This window comes from Pogoniulus pusillus, chromosome 19, assembly GCF_015220805.1.
Source record: "Pogoniulus pusillus isolate bPogPus1 chromosome 19, bPogPus1.pri, whole genome shotgun sequence".
In the NCBI taxonomy this organism is placed as follows: Eukaryota; Metazoa; Chordata; class Aves; order Piciformes; family Lybiidae; genus Pogoniulus; species Pogoniulus pusillus.
This window is the reverse complement of record NC_087282.1, coordinates 24,740,602-24,764,308: the sequence shown is the minus strand read 5'-3', so window position 1 is coordinate 24,764,308 and position 23,707 is coordinate 24,740,602. Positions and strand designations below refer to the sequence as shown.

Here is a 23,707-nt window from a genome sequence, read left to right as displayed (position 1 = left end):
CAGCCATTATATCTCTCTCCACACAATTACACTGCTAGACTTTTACACTGAATCCTACATTTCCTCATACTGCTGTCTAAAGGTGAAGTGAAAGAAAAAAAAGCCATAAAAGAAAAGCATGGCAGAGGCCTCACATGAACTCCTCGTCTTTGGTGGATCCGTATGCGGCAGTAGGCATCAATGACAGCTGCCTTGCGCACGGTCTCGCACCTCACATACTCCTTCCCCTCCTCATCTCGGAACGTGCGGTAGATTTGAGGGCGGCGGCCAGTGGCAGAGGAATTAAGGCTGGTGACAGAGGCAGTGTCATCATCTTTGTGAGAGTTTGCTGCGGTTCCAGAGGCCAATGCTGCAGGAGAGTGTTTGATTTACTTCGTACTTTTCCCACACCATAGAAACATCACTGATTGAATACAGAACATAGCCTTGGTGTAAAAGCTTCCCCAGACAGGAACACCTAAACAGCGGAAGCCTGGTTCTTTTCATTTGTTCATATTCTCTTACCATGACACAGCAACAGCCTAAAACCAAAGGTAAACTACTGAGTTATTCACAGAGATTATAAAGCCAGAAGAAACAGCTACAGTCATCAAGGGCCTGCAAGGTGCCTAGGTGCAACCTGTAAGGCAACTGCAGCATGCCCAGCAGACTGCTTATAGTTCAAACAGGCTTGATCCTAGGGATGAAGATCAGGCAGAAACTGAAAATTAACAATTATCCAGTCTCCAGTTTGTGATACAGTCAATGGACTTGCCTTGTCTTATGTGACCACAGAAGCTTTCCCAGCACCATCTATAATTCTGGTTGATTTTGTCTAAAACAACACTGCAGTACTTTCATAAAGCAACAATCATCAGCAAATCTTCCTCATTATCTCTTACTGTATTATTCCAGTAATTTTTTAACGAGTGATTTATTCCCAGTCTGTGTTCCAACAGCAACAATAATGCTGACCCAGATGTAGAAGAGTTCAGCTTTACTCATAGATAATACAACAAATAACATGAGCAGCATCACACACTGCAAAGACAGTTCATTCACTTTCAGCTGCCAGCCAGGGATGTGCTGAGTTCTCTGCTGAATGCACTTAAAACGAACAGGTGTCCAGGGGATCCAGAGCTGGCAGCTGCCAACTAACCTCCCAGACACACTGCTACAGCACACAGTATAGCAGACAGCGCTATCCACCTAATACTCAGCCTGCTTCACATCCATAGGTATGTTTAAACAGAAGACCCTAAGATGGTTACAAGGGACCATTTGTGAACACATCTGAGAAAACGGATCAAAAAAAACCCAAACAAACCCATACCCAAAAGGGGATATCTGAAGAAATATCAGTAAGTTTATAGGCCCAAATAAGCAACGCTGTGGGGTAAAGAAAACACTTCACATGCATTTTCAGCTAGTAACTGCTCAGCAGAAGGAGAAGTGGCACCAGCTAAGTGTGTCTGTACAAGCAGCATGTGTAAATTCCTTCCTCTTTCTAAGGAAGACACTCACAGGCTACAAGATGTCAGGGGTTGGAAGGGACCAAAAGAGATCATCCAGTCCAACCTCCCTACCAGAGCAGGACCATACAAATCTAGCTCAGCTCACAGAGGAACGCATCCAGAGAGGCCTTGAAAGGCTACAGAGAAGGAGACTCCACAGCCTCTCTGGGGAGCCTGTTTCAGAGTCTGGGACCCTTACAGTAAAGAAGTTTCCCCTTGTGCTGAGCTGGAACCTCCTGTGCTGCAGCTTCCATCCATTGCTCCTTATCCTATCCCAGGGAGCAGTGAGCAGAACCTGTCCTCCCTGCTACTGACCCCCGGCCCTCAGATATTTATAAACATTTATTAGATCCCCTCTCAGTCTTCTCTTCTTCAGACTGAGCCTCTCCTCACCAGGCAGTGTGCCAGTCCCCTAACTCCTCCCTCCTAGCCCTCCGCTGGACCCTCTCCAGCAGATCCCTGTCCCTCTGCAACTGGGGAGTCCCAAACTGAAGGCAGTACTCAAGATGAGGTCTCACCAGGGCAGAGGCGGGGAGAACCTCCCTCGATCCCACTGGACACACTCTTCTTAACGCACCCAGGATCCCACTGGCCCTCTTGGCCCCAGGGCACATTGCTGTGCATGGATGTTATCCTCCAGCACTCCCAGGTCCCTCTCCACAAGGATGCTCTTCAGCAGTCACCTCCCAGCCTGTACTGCTGCAGTTTATTAACCCCCACCAGGTGCAGGACTCTGCACTTGTCCTTGTTGAACCTCATTTGGTTCCTCTGTGCCCAGCTCTGTCTGTCCAGGTCTCTCTGGATGGCCTCACAGCCTTCAGCTGTATCAGTCAAGCCTTGCAGTTTGGTGTCATCAACAAACTTACTGAGCAGACTCTGTCTGTGCCCTCATCAATAGCACTGATGAATATACAGAACTGCACCAGACCCAGAACTGATTCCTGGGGCACTCCACTGGTTACAGCTCTCCAGATGGACCACTGATCATCATTCTTTGAACTCTGCCTTGTAACCACTTCCTAATGGAACTGGTTCCCACACTTCCTGAGCGTGCTCACTAGGATGTCACGAGAGACAATGTCAGAAGCCTTGCTAAGGTCAAGGTAGACTACATCCACTGCTCTCTCTGCATCTACCCATTCAGTCTCCTCTGAGAGGCCAGATCACCACACTTTACAGCACACAGAGATCTGCATCCTGTCCTCCCAGACACATTCCAGTAGCTGCAGTTACTTACACAGCCCCTTTTTGTCTCTCCTGTCCTTTTTGCCCCTCTCTTTGTCATTGCCACTGTCTTCTCCCAGAAGCATCCTTTGCAATACCTTACGTTCCTGCTCTTCTCTCTCCGAGAGAGCTGAGAACTAGTTTTCTTGTTCTGTAACATATTCTCAATATTCTTTCCCATCTCTTCAAAGTCACTGTCTTCTGCTGAGCTGCTATCTGTGTCTGTTGACAGGATTCTCAGTGGATTCCAGAACCCTGAAACAGGAGGCAACATGAAAGTCTGTTAGTTCTTGAATTGGCCTTTCCCACAAAAAAAAAACCAAAACATCAGCTTGCTGCCTTATCAGAAACACAAAGGTAATTTCAAACTTTGGCATAATTTTTAATGTTGTAGTAGAAAGTAAAGTCACGATACATTCGCTCCTGAGTCCACCTGTAACTCTCATGCCAAAAGACTAATGGTTTCAAGCCAGTCCTGTCTAACAACTTGATTTCTTCACCATCAGCAGTGCTGTACTCCCTCCCTACTCTCAGGTGTTGGGTCAGAACAAAGAACATCACACTCATGCTCTGGCAGTGAAGCCAGAAACAACGGGGCACAGAATTGGTAGCTGCTACTCAAGAGATGACAGACTGCCAGAGGGACACCTCGTGCCATTATACATGCAACTTATTGTAGTTTTCAACAAGGTCTATGACGGCAAGACTCTAAGGCTCATCCATGTCTGTATTAAGAGTCAAAGCCTTCTTTCTCAGTGCTGTGTTCTGTGGGCACAAGCAGTTGAATCCACATCTCTACCACTGCCTACCAGTGCACCCCGGGCTTAAATAGGGCTGGAAACTTAAGGTGGAGACAGGGTGGAGTTCTAGGCGGTAACATCAAATAAGAACTTACTTGTTTTGTAAATCAAAAATGCGCTGACACTCTTCTTTGTATCTCTCCTGATGCTCTGCTACAGAAACCGAGAGCCACGAGCAAATTTGCTCATGGGACCCTCCCCTGAGCGCGCCTGCTCCGTAGACATTGTCCGCACCACATCGATCACTTCCCATCGGGGACAGCTTCTTTATCTGCAGAGAGGGAGGACACACCAGAAACGTCTTTAAAGACGTGCAGCTGAGGTAGCTGACTCTGCATTTCCACACCAGATCAGAGCAGAAAACTATACATCCCTTCCACCATTACTGAAGAGGACTCTACAGCCTGATCCGGGTTCCCACTCACCTCCTCTTCAGGCACTCCAAATTTACGCAGAAGCAGCTTGGCGTTTTTGAGAGACAGGCGGCGCAGATCAGCATCCGTCCCAGTCACTGTTTTCTTCACTGGCTGGGGTTCTTTATCATCCTGTTCAGATGAAGGCGCAGCCCATTAAAGGCATCACACAACAGGATTTCCTAGGCCTGTCTGTCGATATTTAATCTTCTCATGTCTGATATTTACTCTAGCCTGTCTCTCTGCATGGGGTTCAATAGCTCCAACGTGCAGGGTGCTGCACTTTGGCCACAGCAACCCCATGCAGAGATACAGGCTGGGGGTCGGAGTGGCTGAGAGCAGCCAGACAGAGAGGGATCTGGGGGTGCCTGATTGATACCCGCATCTGAACATGAGCCAGCAGTGTGCCCAGGTGGCCAAGAGAGCCAGTGGCATCCTGGCCTGCATCAGGAATGGTGTGGTCAGCAGGAGCAGGGAGGTCATCTGCCCCTGTACTCTGCACTGGTTAGACCACACCTTGAGTACTGTGTTCAGTTCTGGGCCCCCCAGTTTAGGAAGGGACATTGAGATGCTTGAGCGTGTCCAGAGAAGGGCGATAAGGCTGGGGAGAGGCCTTGAGCACAGCCCTATGAGGAGAGGCTGAGGGAGCTGGGATTGTTTAGCCTGGAGAAGAGGAGGCTCAGGGGTGACCTTATTGCTGTCTACAACTACCTGAGGGTGGTTGTGGCCAGGAGGAGGTTGCTCTCTTCTCTCAGGTGGCCAGCACCAGAACAAGAGGACACAGCCTCAGGCTGTGCCAGGGGAGATTTAGGCTTGAGGTGAGGAAAAAGTTCTTCCCTGAGAGAGTCATTGGACACTGGAATGGGCTGCCCGGGGAGGTGGTGGAGTCGCCTGGGGCAGTTCAAGGCAAGGTTGGACGTGGCACTTGGTGCCATGGTCTAGCCTTGAGTTCTGTGGTAAAGGGTTGGACTTGATGATCTGTGAGGTCTCTTCCAACCCTGATGATACTGTGATACTGTGATCTCTGTGTGATATTTCTCCCACATGACTTTCCAGTTATTCCTGTGCCCAGCCCAACCCTGTGAACTATACCTTCTGCTGAGTTGGTTTATTTGGAACTTCACATAAGAAAAACCTTCACCACAACCAGTAGGATCTGCTACACCAGTCACTTCCAGGAGGCACTTGCCCTTCATAGCAGCAATGAAGGCTCGTGTGGTGTTCCATGGAGCTGTGCGCACCTGCCAGCAAGAAATTTGCCAGACTTTCATGATGCTGCTACCAGCAGGACAATGCTAGTGTCTGACTTTTGATTCTTCCATTCATATTGAGAGCTTTCCAACTGACTCCCTCAGTCTCTCTGATAAAACCTCTATGAAGAACTGAAGTGCCAGATAACTCATAAAAGGCATTTGAGACTAAAAACCTAGTCCTGAAAGGATCTGACAAGAAGGATCCCCAAGAAGCAGGTGTAAGGGTGGCAGCAGAACTGCCAGCAAAGTTGCACAACACTTATCTGCTGAACCCTACTTTAAATGTCCTTTACATACAAAGACCTCAATCTCTCCTGCAATGCAGATTTATATACTAGCACGCAAGCTCATGCATCACTCTGACAGCACCTCATCATCAATCTTCATCTGGAAATCTCTTCATTCTCCTCTTCTGGTGCAAAGAAGGATTTCTCCCCATAGCCTGCATCCTGCAGAAAGTATTAGGAAAAAAATAAGAACTTGAAGTCATAAAAAGGTTACTGGGAGAGAAGTAGAAGCATATTAAGAATCTGCTGTGCGGAGCTGTCATGCTACACCAGCATACTTCCACAGAGCTGTCTGCAAGAGTCACTGGGACCCAGATGCCAGACTGACCAGCACTGTGACAAGCTCCACAACCAAGCACTACAGCCAGTCATGACAAAATGACCTGTCTCCTTCACGGTCACACACTCATTACCTGCTGCCATGGAGCTCTAAAGGCCCTTTCTCCTACTTTCCCTCTGCTACCTTTAAGCACAGCTAACCCAATATCTAAGTAACAGGTGGAAAGAAGATAATGTCTCTCTCTCTAAGAGCTCACACAACAGAAACCTCAGCAAGCTGACCAGCAGTTAAGGGCCTATAGCAAAACTAGCTTGAGGCAAAAGGTGCTGCCTAGCCTTACACTTCACAGTGCTACTTGTCAGTAGCTTGCCCTGTGGCCTGCAGGGAGTGTTCACCTTCAGGTCGCTGCTCAGCTGCGATCATGCTGTAGTAAGCACAGCACTGCTCTGGGGACACCATTGCTCTGATCTCCTCCTCCGTTGGCAATCTGAAGTCTGGCTTTAAAACCACCAGTTGGAATCCATCCCTGAAAAATGCACAGATCAAACACAAGGTAGTCTTCTACACATTCTGGATGCCACCGTAATTTTTCTTTGCTGGCAAAAAAAGTGAGAATGAGAAATGCATGGCACCTAAACCAGTGTAAGTGACAGGACTTTTTCACTCTGCACTTGTCTGAATCAACAGCCTCTAACCCAGCTCCTGTTGGAGAGGGACTGTTCCCAATGGCCTGCATGGACAGGAAAAGGGCAGTGGTTTGAAGTGAGAGCAGAGCAGATTGAGACTGAATGTGATGAACAAGTTCTGCACTGCCCAGGCTGGTAGAACACTGCAATAGGTTGCTCAGGGAGGTGGTTGAGGCTTTAAACCTAAAGATACTCATAGTCAGGCCGGACAGACCTCTGAGCATCCTGATCCAGTAGAGATTATCCCTGCTCTATGCAGAGGGATAGGACTGGATGAGCTTTGGAGGTCCTTTAAAGCCCAAACCATTCTATGATTGTATCAGCAATTTTATATTGGACCATAGATTGCCTTCCAATAGCTGAAGGGATCCTACAGGAAGGCTGCAGAGGGGTTTTCCATGAGGGTGTCTGTGCTAGTTTGAAGCTAGCTAGAATGTTTTGGTGAGAAGAACCAGATTACAGGCTGTAAAAAGAAAAACAATGGTGATGTCTACTTTGCTCACAGTCTTGATGAGAAGTATAGGAACAAGAAACAAAAACATTTGATAACACTCTCGCCATTTTTCACTCCTGCTGGGGCTGCTGGCTGAGCTACATCTTACTCTCTAACCTCACCCTCCATTTTAGGCTAACCCACCTTGCTTCTTAACCTCTGGCTGTAATCGAGAAAGCTCATTCACCTTTCAACAGTCCCATCTGGCCTGTGCGCAAACCTAATGGAGACTGGAGGCTGAAAGTTGATTTTCGTGCCCTCAACGAGGTGACTCCACCCATAAGCGCAGCTGTGCCGGACATGCTGGAACTCCAGTACGAGCTGGAATCGAAGGAGGCTAAATGGTATGGAACCATAGACATTGCTAATGCTTTCTACTCTATTCCCATAGCAAAGGAGTGCAGGCCTCAGTTTGCATTCACCTGGAGAGGAATCCAGTACCAGTTCAACCGTTTGCCTCAGGGGTGGAAACACAGCTCAACTATCTGTCACTCAGTCATCCACAATGCACTGGAGAAAGGTAAAGCTCCAGAGCACATCCAGTACATCGATGACATCATTGTGTGGGGCCAAACTGCTGAGGAAGTCTTTAAGAAAGGTAACAAAATCATTGACATTCTGTTGCAAGCAGGTTTTGCCATTAAGAGAGACAAGGTCAAAGGACCTGCCAGAGAAATTCAGCTTCCAAGAGTGCGGTGGCAGGATGGTCGCTGTTACATTCCACAGGATGTGATTAACAAAGTCTCCACCATGGCAGTTCCTACAATAAGACGGACACTCTCTCTTTCTTGGGTGCAGTGGGATTTTGGAGACTACACATTCCTGATTCAGTCAAATTGTCAAACCTCTGCACTATGTGACTCATAAGAGAAACAATTCTGAGTGGGGACCTGAACAACAAGCAGCCTTTGATCAGATCAAGTGAGAAATAGTCCATGCAGTAGGCTTGGGACCTGTGCAATCTGGTCCAGACATTAAGAACATTCTGTACACAGCTGCCAGTGACAATGTCCAACTTGGAGCCTTTGGCAGAGAGCTCCAAATGAGGACACGTGGTCGTTCCACTTGGTTTCTGGGGTCATAGCTACAGAGGTTCAGAGGCAAATTACACCCCAACAGAGAAAGAGATACTAGCAGCCTATGAAGGAGTGAAAGCAGCTTCTGAAGTGATTGGAACTGAGTCACAATTGCTGTTAGCTCCCATATTGCCAGTTCTAAATTGAAGTTCAAAGGCAAAGGTTCATCAGCACATCATACCACAGATGCAACTTGGACTAAATGGATGGCTTTGATAACCCAACGAGCACGAATGGGTAATCTTGACTGACCTGGTCTAGTGGAGGTGATCACCAACTGGCCGGAAGGCACAGACTGTTCCAAACCTCCAGAGAAAATAACCATGCTGAAGAAGCTCCTCCTATGGTGATCTCTCTGATCAGGAAAAGAACTATGCTTTTGTTCACAGATGATTCCTGTTGTCTTGTTGGGAACAATCGAAAATGGAAGTCAGCAGTCTGGAGTCCTACCAGGAGAGTTACCGAAGCGAGAGATGGAGAAGGAGAATCCAGTCAGTTTGCTGAGGTAAAAGCTGTTCAACTTGCTCTTGATGTGGCTGAACGTGAAAACTGGCCTATCCTTTACCTCTACACCGACTCATGGATGGTAGCCAATGCTCTATGGGGTTGGCTAAAGGACTGAAGAAGAATGGTTGGCAGAGGAAAGGAAAGCCTATTTGGTGTGCTGATCTATGGCAGGACATTGATGCACGGCTGGAGAGAACTCCAGTGAAGGTGCGGCACGTAGATGCACACATGCCCAAGAGCAGAGCCACTGAGGAACATCAACATAACCAGAAGGCAGACCAAGCTGCTAAGATTTCTCAAGTTGATACCAACTCTGACATTGACATTGATTGGAAACACCGAGGGTGAGCTGTTCTTAGCTCGATGGGCCCATGATTCATCTGGACATCAAGGCAGAGATGCAACATACTGATGGGCACACAATAGGTCAATCGACTTGTCCATGGACGCTATCACCCAAGTCATCTATGACTGCGACATTTGTGCTGCTATTAAGCAGGCTAAGCGAATCAAGCCCTTATGGTATGGTGAGAGACGGTCCAAGTACAAGTATGGTGAAGCCTGGCAGATTGACTACATCACTTTACCTCAATCTCGTTCTGGCAAGCAGTATGTGCTAACGATGGTAGAGGCCAGCACTGGATGGTTGGAAACCTATCCAGTTCCACATGCTACTGCACGTAACACCATTCTTGGCTTGGAGAGACAAATCATGTGGAGACAATGGAACTCCAGAGAGAATCGAGTCAGACATTGGTACTCATTTCAAGAACAATCTTGTGAAAAACTGGGCCAGAGAGCATGGTATTGAATGGATCTATCACATACCCTACTATGCACCAGCTCAGGGAAGATTGAGCGCTACAACGGTTTGCTGAAAACCACCCTGAAAGCCATGGGGGTTGGAACTCTGAAAAACTGGGACAAATATCTAGCACAAACACCTGGTTGGTAAATAGTAGAGGTTCAGTAAACAGAGCAGGACCTGCACAGTCAGACTTGGTCCAAACAGTAGACGGTGATAAAGTTCCTGTTGTATGTGAAAAGAATCTGTTAGGGAAAACTGTTTGGATATTTTCTCCTTCAGGCGAAGGGAAAACCTGTCCGAGGGGTGGTTTCTGCTGAAGGTCCTGGTCACACCTACTGGGTAATGCAGGAGAGTGGTGAAATCAGTGTATTCCACAGAGAAAATCTAACGATAGCTGAGAGAGTCTAAATTCAGAGTGTGTAATACAAGCTGTTAGGAGTTTTCTGTTCTAGGTACCATTGGCATCCAATGAAAGAATCTACAAGAGAATCTACACTACACGAGCATGAACCCAGTGTCACCTGGGAGTCCCTGTTCTCGTTCATCTGTGAGGAGACAAAACTGTTCTGAATCACCTACATCTGAGATAGCCGTAATGAAGTGTGAACTGAACTTGTGATATTCATTAGTGTAAATATTGTTTAGATTAGATCAGATAGTTCTCAGCAATACTCTGAGTGAAGTAGACAGGGGTGGATTGTGCTAGTTGAAGCTAGCTAGAATGTTTTGGTGAGAAGAACTAGATACAGGTTGTAAAAAGAAAAACAATGGTGATGTCTGCTTTGCTCACAGTCTTGATGAGAAGTATAGGAACAAGAAACAAAAACATTAGATAACACTCTTGCCATTTTTTACTCCTGCTGGGGCTGCTGGCTGAGCTACATCTTACTCTCTAACCCTCACCCTCCATTTTAGGCTAACCCACCTTGCTTCTTAACCTCTGGCGAACCTCTATTCTTCTTTGGGAGTGGGGTAAGGTTGAGAGGGGTAGAGGGAAGGTGAAGGGGTGGTTGAGAGCCCCTCCTGAGGACTCAGGTTTCTGGGAGGGAATTGTGTTGATGTATTACCTTTTTACCTTGTATATTTTCTGTCTAACTGTATATACTGTAAATATCTGCTTGTATATTGTGCCCGCTTGTAAATATAAGCTTCATTCATATTTCCAGATCCGGCTGAGTCTAGGTCTGGATGACTTCTAAAGTGGGGGGGGGGGGGGGGAGGGGGGGGAACAACCCAAACCATCACAGTGTCTAAAGGACAGGCCAAGGGGTGGAATGGTTTAAAGCTGAGGGAGAGCAGGGTTAGACTGGAGCTGAGGAAGTTCTCTGGTATCAGGGTGATGAGACAGGGAGGCTGTGGATGCCCCTTCCCTGGGGTGTTCAAGGTCAGGATGGATGGGGCCTTAAGCAACCAACCCCCTCACTGAAAGGCCATCCTTGCCCAGGCAAGAAGTCTGAGTAGATGATCTGTGAGGTCCCTTCCAACCTAAGCTGATTTGTGTTCTGTTGACATTCATGTTCATTCACTGTACAGACTACATCCCAAAAGCATTTAATCCATCTCTGACTTTCTCACCCTCAAAAACTGGTTACCAGGAGGAGATATATCCTCCCTCCTGCCCTGTCTGGAACTCTAAGAGCAGTAAAGAATGGCTAACTCCAGGATAAAGTCTGTCAATACTGTGCTGTTTGAAATCAGCACAGAGCTTCAGCCGCTTGCGGATGCTGCTCTCCGAGTGCGAGGGAAGGCCTTCTTGATGTCTTCCATGCGGATCCTGCGTGGCGGTCTCTGCTCTTCCAGAAGAGGCGATAAATAAAGACCTGCAGAACAGACTTGGTTGTGATAGCTGCAGAAGACAATGACAGACTTGCAGAGACAGAACACACAATGCTGCTTCCAGTGACTACTTAGCTTTCCAAATTATTCATAGAAAGGGTTGCAAGCAACCTGAAAGATCATCTAGTTCCAACCTCCCTGCCATGGGCAGGGACACTTCCACTAGGCCACTTAGACACATTAGTTTTTAGAGAATTAATTAGTAAAGTTTTCCAAGTCAAGTGTCTGCCTCAGGTTCACAGAATAACAGAAAAACATCCGTCTGGAAGAGACCTCCAAGATCACCTGGACCCACCTTTGACCCAGCACTGAAGAGTCAACACTGAACTGTGTCCCTGAGCACCAGCTCCACACACTATTTGAACACATCCAGGGGTGGTGACTCAATACTGCCCTGGGCAGTCTGTGCCAATGTTTGAGGACCCTTCCAGTGCAGAAATATTTCCTGAGATCCAGCCTGAGCCTCCCCTGGGGCAGACTGGAACCCTCTCCTCTGCTCCTGTCCCTTGCCACCAAGGAACAGAGGCTGCCCCCTCCTCGCTCCAACCCCCCTGCAGGGAGCTGCCAGAGAGCAATGTGGTTCAACATTTTCTGAGAGCAAGACAGAGAAAAACAAATGCTTTCAGAGCTTGTCTGAGAAATGTTCATGCTTTGGTACAGAGAGCAAAACTCTGAGAATAGCAAGGATCTTCTTGCTCTGCAAATATCTCTTGAGTTACAATTTTGAATTAAACCAACAGTAAATTACTTGAAATTTTCTCAAACTCTCAGTCTGGGGATATTCATTTGAATGGTCACTGGCAGGCCCACAGCTTAATTGCCCTCAACATCCAGGTGGTGTGGTAGGCCTCAGAGGCCCAAATAGGCTTACACATGTCCTGCCTTGCCTCGGCATGTTTTTTCAGCTCCATCAGAGAGGCAAGCATGGGAAACTGACACAAAGAACCTGTAGCCACTGAGTTGGCCTGCCCAGGGTCCCTGTGGTCTAAGGTACACACACTTAGCTAGTGCCTGCCTAGTGCAAGGCCTGTGCTTTCCCAATTTAGGGAAAAGCGAGCCTGTGGCTTTGCCTAATATGGTAAGGTTTGGCTAACTGCCATCCTGATAGGCTATTTTGTGTCCAAAGGGCAGTTAATCTCAGCCCACATTGATAAAAGGAGATAGGCAGGTGAACAACCTGCTTTTGCTTCCCTGCTCTGCTCCCCTGTTCTTTGCCTGCTCTCTCTGCTGTGCCAAGCCCTGCTGCTATTACACACTGTCTTACTGCTTGCCTGGTAACTCCACTGCACCAGTTACCAGGAGCAGATCCTGGATGCCTGCACGCGATCAGCCTGTGTGGCCAGCTGACATCGTGCTGAGACAGCACCACATCTGCTCTGCACCTAAAGGTCCCGCCTAGAATCCCTGGAAATATACACAGATTGTCAAGAAGAAGCCAGGAGACAAGGTCAGAGATTGTCTGTGTCCTGTCCCAGAAGCTGGGAAGATTCAAGCCTCAATGTCAACAAGACAGAGTCCCTGAAAGCATCTTGGACACTGTCTGGACTGTGACTAAGCTCCCGCAAGTGGTTAATAATAATTTGTGAGTAAATGCTTAAATGCCTCAGTAGTAGTAATTCTCTAGTAGTAGTAATTCTCTACTCCCTTCTGCCATAGAGCAGAAAGAGCTTGAACCCATCTCTGGGCAAGCAGCATACTGACCGCAAGTGGCATTTGACCATGGAACCTTCTCTTTCAGTTCAGTTAATGTTTCTATATTTTTGCTGGTCATTACTAGATCTAAATACTATCCATAGAAAGCTTCCATGGCATGTAAGAACGGAAGTATTATTAAAATTAGTGGTCAGGAGTGGCAATATTCATTTGGGAAAATATCATCTCGCATCAATTAATTTCCCTCCCCAACACCAGGAAATCAAGAGAGACTTCTGTAGCAGCTCTAATTCTGTGCTGTGTGATAGGACTGTGGTAAGATCCCTTAATTGTCTCTTAGTAAAAGCCTTGTAACTGTCATTTTACACAGCATAATCACTACAAAGTTCATTCCAATTTCTTTCACTTCCCTGCACTTTCACATCACCTTACAGTCTTTTCCTTCCTCTGGCTAATAAAAAGCCTACATCTTATACTTATCAGATGGGATGCAAATGAGCAGAAGTAGCATATTGTAAATCATTCATTAAATGACTACGAAAAGGGTCTGCATGGTTAACATCCAACTGCTCTCATATCACAACAACAAAAACAAACAAAAAAGAAGAGAGAAAGTGCAGTCAGAACAGGCTTCTCAAACCAGGTAAGCACTGGGCTCTGCTCACAAGTGACTAATGACAGAACAAGAAGGAATAGCCTCAAGCTGCACCAGTGGAAGTTTAGGTTGGACACAGGGAAATGTTTTCACAGAAAGACCTGTGAAGCTTTGGAACAGGCTGCCAGGGAGGTGGGTGAGTTGCCATCCCTGCATGTGTTTAAAATGTCCAGATGTGGATGTAGTGCTTGGGGACATAGTGCAGTGACAGGCTTGGTGGAGTAGGCAAAATAAATGGCTGCATTTTGATCCAGAGGTCCTTTCTGGCCTGAAGGATTCCACAGTTCTGTGAGGCCTATGTCTATGCCACTGGCCTTCTCCAAAGGCACCTCAGATCCTCAGACTGCCTCTTCTCACATACCTGCAAAAAGTCTCTAATGTGGGTGTTGGCTCGTTTAGAGTTAGGCCCAGGGACTTCATAAAGTGGGCACTCCTGACCAACAACAAATATGTCCACTAGCTCCCGAACATAATAGCCCTGCCGCGTCCGGATGATCAGGAAATCGGTTTCAGGCATCTTATGTAAGTAGATCGGGGCCCGGAAGAGGTTGTTTTCAAATGCCTAATGAAAGAAACAAATCACAAGTTTGAAAGTCAGGCTTGGATCAAATTTTCTGTAACTCAATCGATAACAAAGATGGCAAAATCTCAGTAATCAGCCATCACTTGTACCACAATAGACATAAATGTGCAGTCAGGACATCATTTGCTTTTGCAGAGAACAACCAAGGATGTGGCACAAAAGCATAAGAGCATTCAGAATAAATGTAGAAATCTCAAAGGGCTATCTGAACTAACCTTGAAGAAGGTACTTTAAAAAGGGACAGAAAAGAACATAGGCAGAAGAAAAATATACACGACAGAAACCAGCCCAGGTCTGTCTGGGTACAGAAGGCAACTGTAGCAAGGACTGAAGACTTTGCTCAAGAAAGAAGGTTGCAAGAACCTAACCATCAAAGTAGAGAGCAGCAGAGTTCAGCATTTAAAGGTAGGAAGGTTTAAATTAGCACCAAGGAGGCACTACACAGAACAGAACTGGAAAGCTCATTTTCCCTCTATAAAAGGTTTTCCCTACCCACAGGGCTTCCACAAGCCTTTCTCACTCTACTCTCCCACACCAGCCTCATGCACATCACAAAGCTTTCCCTGAGACAGCCCTGTCCTCACTTTAAGTTTTCACAAGTCCTGTTTTATCCACTAGGAAGTCCTCTTAGGCTTGAGCAGTTAGTATCCAGTTCTGTGATGAATGTTCAGTATCAGCCTTCATCTTACTTTTTCTTGTGGTACACCATGGATAGAATTATTGCTGCAGCAAGAGCTGCCGGCATTGACTGAAATCCATCTGTATTTACATTTATCATGGATTCTGTAACCAGGTGGTCCTAGCAAAATTTTTAATTCCTTTCCCCACTCAACTGTGCATATTACATCAGCAGAGAAAGGCTCATAAAAGCACAGGTGTACACACCTGCCCACCAACTGGCACCCAGCAGACTAAGCAGCAGTGCACAGAAAGTATACATAAGGTTCTGTTCACACATCCTGGGCCATATTAAATCCATGTTTTCTGTCCCTTCCTACACCTGTTTACTGAGCTACCCAATATTCAAGCAGCTTTGCCTTTCTACTCTGTCCACTCTAACAGTATGCCATCACAAAGCAAAACAGCAAAGATTCCCTTCCTGCAATTGGTATCATTCCTAAAACAACTGAAAAAAAGATTATTTTTTTAAAAAAGCCAAGAAATGAAATAGTCAGCAAGCAAATATTTAAACTGGGAATGCAGTGGAACCCTGTTTTTCGGAAGCTAAGTGTTATCTGTGATTCAATAAACAGCATGAAACTCCACATTCAACTCTTCCATCTTGTCATGCATGCTTTTCTCACCTGCAGCAACTGGCCAGGGTGCAGAGAACCCAGGAAAGGAGAAGTGTGACAATAAACAGTCTCTCCATATTTACAGTCTGGAGCTCCAGGATCTTTGCCAGGTTTCTGCAACATGCAATGAAGGTGCAGTGAGCATTCAGTTAGAGGCAGAAGGAAAGGGCTATCCAACAGCAAAAGCACAAACTCACCCTTTTGTAGTAATTTTTAATCTTTGTTGCCATGCCAACCTGCATCATTAAAGGGGCATTTTCCTCACTGTACTCAGCAAGGATGAGATCTCCATCCTTGCCAGTTAGGTCCTGTGGTGGTGCGCATGAAGAACATCTCACCCCCACCAGAAGCCTGACGCTCTTGCTCTCTCATCTGTGCCATGGAAAAAGGAATGTTAGCAGCATGGCACAGAAACACACCTGCTAGGTAAGAGGAACCACAGCAGAGAGCAAACTGAGACAAGAACTGCACCTTGGCCTTCTTTTTTATGTGCTTCAGTAAAGGTTGCACAGCATGGGCCCCTGGCTGAGGACAGGGCACCAAAGGAGTATTTCTTCAGTGGGGGCCGATGGAATTGTCGGAGCTTCATAGGACCCATATGTGTGGGAAAGAAAGGCTGGCGAAGTTCCACTGCTGGATAGAGTGCTAAAACAGGGAGAAAATGCCTGCTAAGATGACAATCCATTATCTCAGACCCAAGATCATCCTCCTGTCCTGCTAACCCTCATATAATGAGACTGGCAACATTTCTAGGTCTGCTAGCAGTAACACTGGCCCATGGAAACTCACTTGCTGCCTTTCGACATGAAGTGCTTACGGCCATAAACAGATCCTTCTTCTGTACAGAGAGAACTTTAAAATTTGACTACTTCAAATGGTACCTAATGACAGGATTATTTTATTAACTAGGATTGTGAAAAGCCATCATCCCTATCTATGGGAGAGAAGTACATTTAGAACTACATACATTCTTCACATTACAGAGAGAGGTTGAAAACAGGTAAGATTTAGAAGAGATCACTGAAGAAGAAAGAAAAAATCATCTTTGCATCAGGCTAGCGAGTAGTTGAAATTAATCATCATCTAAATTACATTCAGAACATTCAGATTAAAACACACACTAGCAGCAGAAGTACAGCCTCACCTCCTGACTATCTCCACCGCTATGTCCCCTCCCACTGCTGCTTAACAATGAGTACTAAGAACCCAAACCAAATCATAGCAAGTACAATACAGCGAGATCTAGCACCTAAACCTTAGTTTGATGGGGCAATTGAGATCAGTTAGTTCAAACTCCTTTGTTAATCATATTAAACATCACAAATCTCTCTTATGAGCACTTAACTGGCCTGCTGTCATCCAAATACTGCTTTCGTAGAATTCAAAACCACACTCTCAGCTAGAAACTCCCTGACAAGACACTCTATTCCTCAATCTGCAGCCAGCACTACTGTGACTACCTGAATGATATTGCCTCCAAAGGTTCCTCGAAGTCCCTGCTGTTTGGGGTAGTAAAACTCATCATTGGAGAGGTTCCAGGGATCCTTAACCTCCGGCTGAGACATGTTCTAATTCAATTTTAAACATGAGAGAAGTGTCAAAAACAAACAAATAATCAAATCACTCCTTCCACATCATTCCTAACCTGCATGGTGCTAAAGTTTATGCTGACCTGCTGTGGCTCTTCCTTGATGACTCCTGTTTTTCCCAACAGGATTCGACTCTTCTTAATAGAAGATTCTTTCTTGTTCTCCTTGGATGGAGAGTTCAAAGTCATTTCCTCCTTTTCATCAGGAATTTCTGAACACAAAGTAATGATGCTGTAGGGCACTTCTCGTAGAGTTTGCTTTTCTGCACTGCAGCCTCCTCTTCAACTGCAGTTTGGCCCAGACATTGCACCCTTTTGGTTCGGTTTCTGGGGTCCTATTTCTACACCTCTCTTCATTTTTCCTCCATCAAGTTGACATGAAACATGCTCAACCACGGATTACAGCTCCATGCTTAAATCTCTACCTTGCTATCTTCTGCAGTGGGAGAACAATGACTGTGGGGATTGCTTGGGGTCTCCACTGCTCAGCATGGAAGTTACTAATACTCTGATCAAAGAAAGGGCAAGAAATAGCATCTGCTCTGCCAAAGCTCTTCTAAAGAGTTGAGGCAAGGTGACAGGAGTGCTGATATTGTTACTCAACTACACAAATTAGAATCCAAAGATGGATCTGAACCCAAAAGGGATTCCTACAAAAATTCCAAATAGTGTGAGTTATAAGAGTTAGTAATTTGGTGAAGCATGAATTCTCCAAGTAAGAGTTGCATCCAAGAAGCAGGGCCTAGTGACATGTGTTTGGTGAACATTACATCAACCTCACGCACAACTCAGTCTAAGTAAAGTAAGAACAGGTTCACCTTTATCCCTGTTTACAAAAACAGCTACACTTTCGTGGTACACTGGAAAAAACAGAACTGTGAGTCTGCCTCTGCTGGAACCCAGCTCCAGCTAAGAGTGGCTTTCAAGGTTGCTGGCTACCAGGAAAATATATAGAACTATGTTATGGAATTCTTAGAAGTGATCTGTTTCCTGAGGGAGAAAATGCAGTTCAGGCCATAAAGAAGTGTAGGTAGATGCACCCATCCTTGAATAACATAAAGGCTCTACACAAATCTAAGAGACAGTTGCAGTGTTTACAGTCCAAACAAGGCAAAAATCTCTCGGGTCCTTTTATTTCCATTACAATGTGACTATAAATCCTTCCTTCCCCTCCACTTGTCTATTCCCATTTAAGTCAAATGTCTGGATGCCTATCAACATACCTAGAATTATGTTCTCATCATTTGGATCAAGTGTTAAGACAGGTGGATCCAAGAAGGTTTCCATTGCCTGATCATCCCAGATGATGTTGTCTTCCCAACGGCCATACACTAACTCCTCATTATCAATTGGGAAAATGGAGTACCAGGGCTTGTCTTCATCCAGGGAAACTGCAACAACCATAAGTAAGAGGCCTCAAGAGTCTTACACACTGCCTTGGACGAAATCATTATAGTATTCATCTTCACATCTTATTCCCTCACCCTTTCCCATCTTTCAGGCCATTCTGAGGCAGGAACTTTAAAAGGAAAAAAAAATATCTTCTGGGAGGCAAAGAGGAAGCAGAGTCCCAAGTTTCAGTGTTACCTTTGCTGTCAGTCAAGTGCCGGGCTATGACACTGACCACAAGCCTGCATAGAAACAGGTGCCACACCCCTGCTCATAGGCCAAAAGACTGACATATTCATTACCTTGCTGTTCAGGGGCCTGCTTTTCTTTGCCCTTTGCCATACCCAGGACTCCTGCCACGTTTGGTTTCTGTGCTAGTGGAACTGGTGGGTTGAGCAAAGAACCACTGCGATTTAAACCTGGAGAAAAGGAAAGCAGGTGGTCAGCTTGAAGGGGAGGATCAGGGGACACTGCACTGTCTTAGATCAGAAATTGGGGGTTGTTCATGGAGAGTGACTTCAGCCTGAACGAGGCCAGGCTTACTGCTTCTATCACAAAGAGTGCCTGAGCCATTAGTGCAGATAAAGCTCACCAAAACCTCCTCACCTACAGCCCACTGCTGGAGTCTGCTGCCTCAGGGTTATGCTTTGCTCTGTACATGCATAAGCTGCATTTCTGTGTGGTCCCTATAAAAGAGGCCCTGAGCAGTTCCCACTGACAGAACAGTAGTCTGTCCTCAGGAGCTTCCTGTTAGAGCAAAATGTCTCAAAGAATGGCCAAGAAGATGTCAAGGAAGCCTTCTGTGGAGACAGCTTGTCAGGGCAGGTCAACTCACCTAGGCTCACATGTCAGTTGAGTTGATGTTTCTGGAAGGCTTAAGAGTTTACATGTGTGAGCAGGCCCAACCAAGTCAATGTCTTACTGTAGTTTTTGATGTGACTCACACAAAGCGAGTCCAGGCCTGGACACCTCAGGTACAAACAGTGCCAAAACGGAATTTTTACAGGAAGCTATCTCACCTACCCCGTGCTGATGTACCAGAAACCACCCCTAGCCTGGGCTTGCAGCAAAAGAAGTGTGACAGCAGGTCAAGGGACCCTTCTATTCTGCTCTTAGGAGATCCCACCTGGAGCACTGTGTCCAGCTCTGATGCCCCCACACAAGAAGGGCATGGAGCTGTTGGAGAGGAATCCAGAGGAGGCCACCAAGATTATCAGAATGCTGGAGTAAGTACCTCCACTGTGAGGTCAGAGAGACCTGGGGCTTTTCAACCTGGACAAGAGAAAGCTCCAGGGGAGACCTGAGAGCAGCCTTCCAGTACCTAAAGCAGATTGCAGGAGAGCTGGGAAGGGACTTTGGGGTGACCTGGAGTGATAGGACAGGAAATGGCTTTGAGCTGGATGAGGGGAGGTAAAGACCAGAGATGAGAAAGAAATTCTTGAAAGTGAGGGTGGGATGATACTGGCACAGGTTGCCTAGGGAGACTGCGGCTGCCCCCCTCCCTAGAGGTGTTCAAGACCAGGCTGGACGAGACCTTGAGCAACCTGTGCTGATGGGAGGTGTCCTTTGCCCATGGCAGGGAGTTAGAACACACCACCATGACTAGTTAAGGAGAAACTTCAGGAGGCTTTTAAATGGTTCTTGCAAATAAACAAAAACAATGCATCCCAAAAAGAGGTAGGTAGGTAAGAACACCAGAAAGCCTGCATGGATGAATAAAGAGCTCCTGGACACAGTTATACTCAAGAAGAAAGCTACAGACAGTGAAAGCAAGAACAGGGAACCTAGGGTGAACAGAAAAAAATTGTTTGTGCAACCAGAGTTCAGGTTAGGAAAGCTACAGCACAGCTGCAATGAATCTGGCTAGGGACATTAAGGGGAACAAGAAGAACTTCTTCAGGTGTATCAGTGAGAAAAGGAGGACTAGGGAGAATGTGGGGCCCTTCCAGAAGAAAAATGGAGCGCTGGTGACAAAGGATGTGGATAAGGCTGAGGTGCTCAATGACTTCTTTGCCTCAGTCCTCAATGGCAAGGGCTCCAACCATAATGTCCAAGTCCAGAGGACAAAAGTAAGGACTGGGAGAAGGAAGATCTGCCCACTGTAATTGAAGATCATGTTCATGAGCACCTAAGGAATCTGAATGTGCACAAATCCATTGGCAGATCAAGCTGCGCAACTCCTGCACATTGTATTTGAAAGGTCCCTGGCAGGCTGGTGAAGTTCCTGCTGACTGGAAAAGGGCAAACATAAAGCCCAGCTCCAAGAAGGGGAAAAAGGATGACCCCAGGAACTACAGAGCAGTCAGTCTCACCACTGTGCCTGGAAAGATAACAGAGCACATCTCCTGAAGGCTCTGCAAGGCAAACGGAAAACAAGCAGAGGTGACTGATGATAACCAGCAATGGCAGCACCAAGGGCAAATCATGCCTGACAAATTTGGTGCTTTTTACGATGAAGTCACAGCAACAGTGGACAAGGGAAGGGCAACCAATGTCATCTACCTGGACCTGAGTAAGGCATTTGACTCTGTCCCACATGACATCCTGGTCACCAAACTGGAAACACGCAGACTTGATGGGTGGAGCACTCACTGGATAAAGAATTGGCTGGATGGTTGCATGCAGAGAGTGGTGATCAGGGGCACAATGTCCACCTGGAGACTAGTGACAAGTGGTGTCCCTGAGGAGTGCTAGGACCTGTGCTGTTTAACATCCTTGTCAGTGATATGGACAGAGGAATCGAGTGCACCCTCAGCAGGTTTGCAGATGACACCAAGCTGTGTGGCACAGTCAACTTGCTAGAGAGCAGGGATCCATCCAGAGGGACCTAGACAGGCTGGAGAGGTGGGCCCAGGCCAACCTCATGACCATTCAACAAGGCCAAGTGTAAGGTCCTGAACCCATGTCAGCGCAATCCCAGGCACACATAAAGGCTGGGTGGGGAATGGCTGGAGAGCAGCCCTGAGGGAAAAGGACCTGGGGGTCTGGGTTGATGAAAAGCTCAACATGAGCCTGCAGTGTGACTGCAGCTCAGACAGCAACTGTGTCCTGGGCTGCATCAAGAGAAGTGTGGCCAGCAGGGCAAGGGAGGGGATTCTCCCCCTTTACTCTGCTCTCGTCAGACACCACCTGGAGTACTGTGTACAGTTCTGGAGCCCCCAACACAAGAGGGACATGAAACTGTTGGAGCAAGTCCAGAGGAGGGCCACAGAGATGACCAGAGGGCTGGAGCACCTCTGCTATGAGGCTACGAGAATTGTGGCTCTTCAGTCTGGAGAACAGAAGGATTCGAGGAAACCTTATAGTGGCCTCCAGTATCTGAAGGGGGCCTACAGGAAGGCTGGGGAGGGACTATTTACAAGGTTTTGTAATGACAGGACGAGGGGTAATGGGTTTAAACTGGAAGAGGGGAGATTTAGACTAGATGTTAGGAGGAAGTTCTTTACAGTGAAGGGTGGTGAGACACTGGCACAGTTGCGCAGGGAGGTTGTGGGTGCTTCCTCCCTGAAGGTGTTTAGGCCAGGTTGCATGAGGCCTTGAGCAACCTGCTCTAGTGGGGGGGGGTCCCTGCCTATGGTGGGGGGTTGGAGCTGGATGATCCTTGAGGTCCCTTCCAACCTAGACCATTCTATCATTCTGTGATTTTATGTAAGGAAAAATTCCACTGCCCAAGAGAGGATATCCTACATATCAGTGCTTGATACTAATACAGATAAATCTAGGATCTGGTACGATGACAAGAAAGTCAGCCACAGAATTCTGAGCAGAGCTGTGGCTTTGCTTAAAAACATTCCCTGGCAGAATTACGCTCTGGAGACAAGGGCATGCCACGAGTCAGCACATCGACAGCAAGCACAGCTAGCATCAGATGACTGATACCTTGCTGGGCATTGTATGCAGTGGCATTTCTGGTCATGCTGGATGGCAGCCAGCCTGCCAAACTTGCCCGTTGTGTCTTAGTCCCTTTGTGCTTGATATCTTCTCCGTTCCAGATTACATCATCCTCCCATTGCAGCTGTGTCACCATAAGGAAATGCTCATCAGCAAGGAGATCATCCTTCTCATCCATTAACCCTGCATCCTGAGAGGAGAGAATAGATGCCTGAAGACCTGCCCTGACTTTACGCTTTCAAACTGAAGGAGGAAAATCCAAAGTCTCACTGTGCACGATGTACAGTCATACACCAGCCCACCAGCAACCTCTGCCTGTGCAACAATCCTTAGTGTCACACACATTGTCACACACAGCTCCCCTCTTACCGCCTCATCTGTGTGTCCTTGAACCTCCTGCTCCTTCTCTTTCAGCTTGAATCCATAATCAAACCCACTGCCATCCTCAGGAATGCCCAGCATGTCATACCAGAGCTGCGCAGGGCCGTAGCGCCATTCTGCCACTTTGGGCTTTGTGTCTGTCACTTTGTCAGGGTCACCAGCTGACTGGGAAAACTTGGACTCCACAGGTGCCATCATGGTGATCTGAAGCACAGCAAAGGAGGGAATGCTTACATCCACAGTCTAGCTAAATGGTAGTAAGAGCCTTCTTCCTTCTGAGTTTCCCAGCTTATATTTGGAGCAGAGAGCATTTCTGAGAAGTGCTGCCCTGTTACTTACTGGGTGCCTTAAGAATGTTCTGCAATTCGACTTTCAACAACACAGAATTCTTCTTGATACAAAGAGGTTAAGCTCTCCTAGGGGTCCTACACCACAGATGCAGCCTTCTCAGTAAGAAGCAATCACCTCAAGTCATTGACTAGTACCTGGAGGGCAGCTGGATCACAAACCAGCCCTGGCCCTCTTTTTATGCTGGAGGAAAATCTCTTTATTCTAAAAGCTGCTGTCCAGTCCACTCCTACCCTAGTGCTAGCTGCAACCCTCTCAGATATCCCACCTCATCATCTGAAAGACATTGCTCAGGTGGGGGTGGAGCAGCAAACTCATACTCCCAAGGAGATTTTCCTTCCATTCCACTGTCAGCCACAACTTCACCCTCCTGTATCTGCACTTCTTGTGCCAGCTCCCGATGTTTCTTTTTGCGCTTCCTCCGGGCACTGCGCCACACCGAGGGGACGTTCTTCCCAGGGCCAAAGAGACGCAGGAAGCGCAGCACCTACAGCAGGAAAGAAGAGAGTCAAACGAAACAAGCACTGCGGGACGCTTCTCTGTCTTTCACAGAATCACAGAAGGCATCGAGTTGGAAGGGACCCTTCAAGGGCATCTTGGCCAACCCCCCTGCAGGCAGCAGGGACAGCTCCAGCCAGAGCAGGCTGCACAGGGACACAGCAAGGCTGAGCTTGAATGGCTACAGGGATGGGGCCTCAAGCACAGCCTTGGGCAGACTGTGTGTCTCTCCCCATCCTCACTGGGCACAACTTCCTCCTGATGTCCAAC

At 47.0% G+C, this 23,707-nt stretch overlaps 1 protein-coding gene across 1 annotated transcript in view; it reads right to left on the bottom strand.

Annotated features, from left to right (window-relative positions):
• TAF1 (TATA-box binding protein associated factor 1) overlaps nucleotides 1–23,707 on the bottom strand; it is a 48,556-nt gene that overhangs the window by 17,262 nt on the left and 7,587 nt on the right. Inside the window, 32 exon segments of the mRNA XM_064159715.1 lie at nucleotides 135–157; nucleotides 159–349; nucleotides 2,731–2,841; nucleotides 2,844–2,952; nucleotides 2,954–2,972; nucleotides 3,613–3,676; nucleotides 3,679–3,772; nucleotides 3,774–3,788; nucleotides 3,943–4,062; nucleotides 5,023–5,048; nucleotides 5,051–5,171; nucleotides 5,553–5,581; nucleotides 5,584–5,639; nucleotides 6,154–6,256; nucleotides 6,259–6,276; nucleotides 11,001–11,060; nucleotides 11,063–11,104; nucleotides 11,107–11,140; nucleotides 13,826–14,026; nucleotides 15,352–15,456; nucleotides 15,540–15,656; nucleotides 15,658–15,714; nucleotides 15,814–15,870; nucleotides 15,872–15,981; nucleotides 15,984–15,987; nucleotides 16,803–16,910; nucleotides 17,015–17,142; nucleotides 18,154–18,321; nucleotides 18,622–18,738; nucleotides 22,199–22,400; nucleotides 22,580–22,795; nucleotides 23,208–23,426. Coding sequence (XP_064015785.1) covers nucleotides 135–157; nucleotides 159–349; nucleotides 2,731–2,841; nucleotides 2,844–2,952; nucleotides 2,954–2,972; nucleotides 3,613–3,676; nucleotides 3,679–3,772; nucleotides 3,774–3,788; nucleotides 3,943–4,062; nucleotides 5,023–5,048; nucleotides 5,051–5,171; nucleotides 5,553–5,581; nucleotides 5,584–5,639; nucleotides 6,154–6,256; nucleotides 6,259–6,276; nucleotides 11,001–11,060; nucleotides 11,063–11,104; nucleotides 11,107–11,140; nucleotides 13,826–14,026; nucleotides 15,352–15,456; nucleotides 15,540–15,656; nucleotides 15,658–15,714; nucleotides 15,814–15,870; nucleotides 15,872–15,981; nucleotides 15,984–15,987; nucleotides 16,803–16,910; nucleotides 17,015–17,142; nucleotides 18,154–18,321; nucleotides 18,622–18,738; nucleotides 22,199–22,400; nucleotides 22,580–22,795; nucleotides 23,208–23,426 — 3,044 coding nt within the window.